At 52.1% G+C, this 4,864-nt stretch overlaps 1 protein-coding gene across 1 annotated transcript; it reads right to left on the reverse strand.

The window, feature by feature from the left end:
- Positions 1-1,698: 1,698 nt before the first annotated feature.
- Positions 1,699-2,622, reverse strand: LOC142359068 (olfactory receptor 14J1-like). The gene has a single exon (XM_075411915.1). It carries the CDS (start codon positions 2,620-2,622, stop codon positions 1,699-1,701), a length of 924 nt encoding a protein of 307 aa, XP_075268030.1.
- Between the last annotated feature and the right edge of the window lie 2,242 nt (positions 2,623-4,864).

Here is a 4,864-nt window from a genome sequence, read left to right on the forward strand (position 1 = left end):
GTCCACAGTGGAGCAGATAATCATCTGCAGCCAGGGAGGACCTCACCCTGGAGCAGGAGGCTGTGACCCCGTGGAGAGCCTGTGCTGGAGCAGGCTTGTGGCAGGACCTGTGGCCTCATGGAAAGAAGAGCCCATGCCAGAGTGGATTTTCTGGCAGGACTTGTGACCCTATGGGGGGGCCCACGCTGGAGCAGCCTGTTTTTGAAGGACTGCACCCCATGGAAGGGACCCACACTGGAGCAGTTCGTGAAGAACTGCAGCCTGTGGGAAGGACCCACATTTCAGAAGTTCATGGAAGACTGTCTCCCATGAGAGGGTCCTCATGCTGGAGTAGGGAAGAGTGTGAGGAGTCCTCCCCCTGAGGAGGAAGGAGCGGCAGAGACAACATGTGCTGAACTGACTGCAACTCCACTCCCTGTTCCCCTGCACTGCTTGGGGGAAGGAAGTAGAGACCCTGGGAGTGAAGCTGAGCCCAGGTAGAAGGAAGGGGTGAGGGGAAGGTGCTTTTTAGATTGGTTCTTATTTCTCTTTACCTTACTCTGACTTGATTGGTAAGAAATGAAATAAATTTCACCAAGTCGAGTCTGTTTTGCCCATGACGGTAACTGCTGAGTGATCTGCCTGTCCTTATCTTGACCCATAAGGCCTTTTTTTACTTTTATCCCCCTGTCCAGCTGAGGAGAGGGATTGATAGTGTGGTTTGGTGGGCACCTGGTGCCCCTCCACATGCCCCCAGGAATAGCTGAAAGAATTTGTTCCCACTCAGGTTCTGTGCATGCTTGTGTCTCATATGCCAAGGCAAATAAAGACTTCTGACCTAGTCATTTGGTGTCCCTCCGTGGAGGGACAAACAACATCTCCAAACTTAGGTGAGAGTCCAGTGTTGGAAATGGTGGTTGTTATTGGCTGTTCGGTGATGATTGCTCTGGGACAGATTCGCCCAGGTGCTCAGCAAACACGGGCTGAGAACGTACCCTGTTCTGCTGGTCCTTCGTGCCTCTCCCAGGAAGCCCAGCTGTGATAGGACACAGCCATGTGCCTCCACCATGCACACTCACACACTTCATCTCTTCGCTGGTGTTTTCTCTCTGCTGCATTTTCTTGAGAAAAACATTAGAAGCAGACCTAAACCTTCAGGCACTGCCCTTAGGAGAACCCCTTTCCTGATGGAAATGCTGTTGTAAATATCAGCTCTGTCACAGAGGTGCCCATTGCTTGTTCCTGCCTCTGGCAAAGGACTGTCGTGCCGCAGGTCTATGACCAAGCTGCCAGTGCTCTCACGCCTCTCAGTAACACAAAGGCTTGGAAGGAAAGCGTGGCAGTTGAAAGAGACCACCTTGGGAAAGACCAAGTGCTGGTGCTCCCTGGCAGCATTTGCTGTGCTGGGACTCTTCTCCCCGCCACCTCTGCACGCAGGCACTGCCCCTGCAGCCCCAGAAAAGCTCTCAGACAAAAGGATCTTGGACAAATATTGACTGTGAGGTCCTGTATTTTGTTGTAAAACACAGAGCATGGCTCATCATTATGCAGTCTCTGGATGACACAAGACAGGTAGATACTAATTTAGGAATGGTATGCACAATGAAATTTCTTTATGGACAATATTGTTACAGTTTAGAAAAGCTGAAAACCAAACCAAATCAAAGAAAACCAACTACGTAAATGATATGCAGAAGAAGGTGGGCAGTTTTTTGCGTCTTAAAAGTATCCAACCATTAGTTTCCACACTGCATCCTTGAGCTCCTGGTTCCTCATGCTGTAGATGAGGGGGTTCATGACAGGAGGAACCACCGAGTACAGCACTGCCACCACCAGGTCCAGGGACGGGGAGGAGACGGAGGGAGTCTTCAGGTAGGCAAATGTACCGATACTCATAAACAGAGACACCACAGCCAGGTGAGGGAGGCATGTGGAAAAGGCTTTGCATCGTCCGTGCTGAGAGGGAATGCTCATCACGGCCTTGAAGATCTGCACATAGGATAGCACAATGAAAACAAAACACCCAAAAGATAAACAGGCACTAAGCACAAGGACCCCAAGTTCCCTGAGGTAGGATTCTGAGCAGGCAAGCTTGAGGAGCTGGGGGATTTCACAGAAGAATTGCTCCACAGAATTGCCTTGGCAGAGTGGTACTGAAAATGTACTGGCCGTGTGCAGCACAGCATCAAGAATCCCACTGCCCCAGGCAGCTGCTGCCATGTGGACACAAGCTCTGCTTCCCAGGAGGGTCCCGTAGTGCAGGGGTTTGCAGATGGCAATGTAGCGGTCATAGGCCATGACCGTAAGCAGATAAAACTCTGATGAAATGAAAAAGACAAATAGAAAGACTTGGGCAGCACACCCCCAGTAGGAGATGGCCCTGGTATTCCAGAGGGAATTGGTTATCGCATTGGGCAGAGTCGTGGAGGTGGAACCCAGGTCGATGAGGGAGAGGTTGAGGAGGAAGAAGTACATGGGGGTGTGGAGATGGTGGTCGCAGGCTATGGCAGTGATGATGAGTCCATTGCCCAGGACGGCAGCCAGGTAGATGACCAGTAAGAGCCAGAAGTGCAAGAGCTGCAGCTCCCGTGTGTCTGCGAATGCCAGAAGGAGGAACTGGGTGATGGAGCTGTCGTTGGTCATTTGCTTCCTCTATGCATGAGATCCTGTTTCTAGAGGAAGAATCAGTGAAGAGTTAGGGCAGACTTCTCGGAGGAAAATCAAAGCTATTCTCCTAGAATCTCACCCTGCTTCCTACACACCCCATTCCTTTTCACAAAGCCCTTCCTTCAGCTCTGTGGCTGCAGCTCTGGTTGATGCTGGCAGAGTATACCAGGAGGAGCAGGATCTCTTCCCATGGGCTGCCAAGGAGCCAGCTCTGCTCTGCAGCGGTGGGTTCATGGGCATGGTGGCACAAGGGTTCATGGCCATTGTGGGCCAAGGTCCAGACCTGGTGTGAGACTTTGCCAGAGGAATCTGCTCTTATTGCAGAAGGGATTTTCAGCATCTGCACGGCCAGTGCTAAGGAATGGGGATGGCAGAAGGCAGTCTCAGAGGTTTTGGGTTCCTACAGCTTCCCTCATGTCACCTTAGGGGTGTGTTTTGATGTCAGAAACTCTCAGCATTCCTACTGCACTTCTGGAGAAGAGAGGGAGTCTTGTGAGGTGTAAAAATTGCTTGTGGCTTAGTGCAGAAGGAGGGCAGCTGGTCTGTCCCTCTGAGTTGTTCTGAGCTGCCCTGGGCTTATTCTTCATGAGGTGGATAATGAGCACACTCCTGTGTTATCCAGGAAAACAACCAGATGCTACAGAGAAGAGAGGGATCCAGTGCAGACCGCTAAATGTCTCACCCTTTTTCAGGGTCTCAGCACCTCACTTCTAGCCAAGGACATGGCTCATTTTACCAACCCGACAGGATTTCCTCCCCTGTAGCATCTCCGAGCTTCTCCATGGGGCTTGCACATAACAAAAGGGTGTGAGAGGACAGGTTGGCATTGTGGAGGGCAGCTCACAGCTTGGAAGGACACATCAAGGAGATAGCCAAGTGTTCTAAGGATAGCATCTGGTGAAGGGAAAATTAGCTGATCCTCCAGCCCCACAGACTGCGGTGCCCACAGCCCCACAGGGGAGATGAAAGCTGGGGCATTTGTTCCCATGGAGTCACCTGCAGGAATGGAGCCAAAAGATCAGCCTGTGATGCTGCAGGTGAATCTCCAGCTCCCTAAAGAAGCTGACAGAAACAATGAAATTAGAACAGCAATAACACAGGCAAGTGGAGAAACAACCAAATATGCAGGGAGGGTCTGGCTGAGAGAAGCCAGGGCAGAAGCAACCGGGCCCTCAGCACAGCGTTACCCGTACCCAGCTGTGCACGCCGCCTCCCAGACACCAACATTGCTGGGCAGTTGAGCTCTGAGCCCCTATGACCTGCAGAAGAGAAATGGACACGTGACTGGAGAGCTGTCCCATGGCTCTGCTGGAGCTCTGCTGCAGAGGAGAGGTGGTTCATGGCTTGGAGCCCACAGCCCTGAGGGAAGAGGCTTTGGTGGCTGTGAGAGGAGGCAAGGGGGCTTGCTCAGAGGAAGGACTCTGCACCGGAGGGGATGATGCAGATTTTTCTCACATCTCCCTCCCACAACATTTCTGCTTTTCCTTTCCTGTCTTTTCCTGATCATAATCCTGCTACCTGGAGATTTTCCTCCTGGGAGGTATTTCCCTGTCCCCTGTCTTTACCTGTCAGTGCTCACATCCCACCCCCTGTGCACTCACCCTGGCCCTACAGAAACCTGCCTGTTTGCAGGGCGCTGTCTGGGAGCCCGTTCCTGTTTGCAGGTTGAAAGCAGGACAGGTGAGATTCAGCCTGATGGGTCCAGGAAAGGTGATGCTGGTGCTGTCCATAGGCAGAGGGTGCTTTAGGAGGCTCCTATCAGAGTTACTGATCACTCGCTAAGGAGTCTCAGTGACTGCTTCAAAGCTGACAGCTCCTTTTCCATTTATCCCTTTTCCACTGCCCCCCCTCCTAAAACAGGAAACTGAAAACACAAATTCAGGAAATTTTCATTAATTTTATGCAATCCGTGCCATGACCTTCTCCTTGAATGAGCCCTTCAGAAAAAGCCTGTGGGTGAACTGGAGCTGTGAGCAGCCCTGACCCATGGAGCAGTCTCCTGGTAGGAGAAAAAACCTGCCCTACCAGGGATCACTTCTTCGACCCACAGATTCTCCCCACAGCACCATGACGAGCTCCCTGGGAAGGCTGAGCACTGACCCCAGCATACAGACTCCTGTGGTAAAGGGGCCCTGCTCTGCAGGACCATCCTGGGCACCCCTGGCTGCACATCCAGCTTAACATCCTACCAGTAATCCCTGGAGAAGGGGGGCATCCA

Source organism: Opisthocomus hoazin, unplaced genomic scaffold (genome assembly GCF_030867145.1).
Source record: "Opisthocomus hoazin isolate bOpiHoa1 unplaced genomic scaffold, bOpiHoa1.hap1 HAP1_SCAFFOLD_15, whole genome shotgun sequence".
Taxonomy (NCBI): domain Eukaryota; kingdom Metazoa; phylum Chordata; class Aves; order Opisthocomiformes; family Opisthocomidae; genus Opisthocomus; species Opisthocomus hoazin.

What these genes read in the sequence shown, in the direction of transcription:
- LOC142359068 (XM_075411915.1), bottom strand. Translation starts at nt 2,622, where the DNA reads ATGACCAACGACAGCTCCATCACCCAGTTCCTCCTTCTGGCATTCGCA.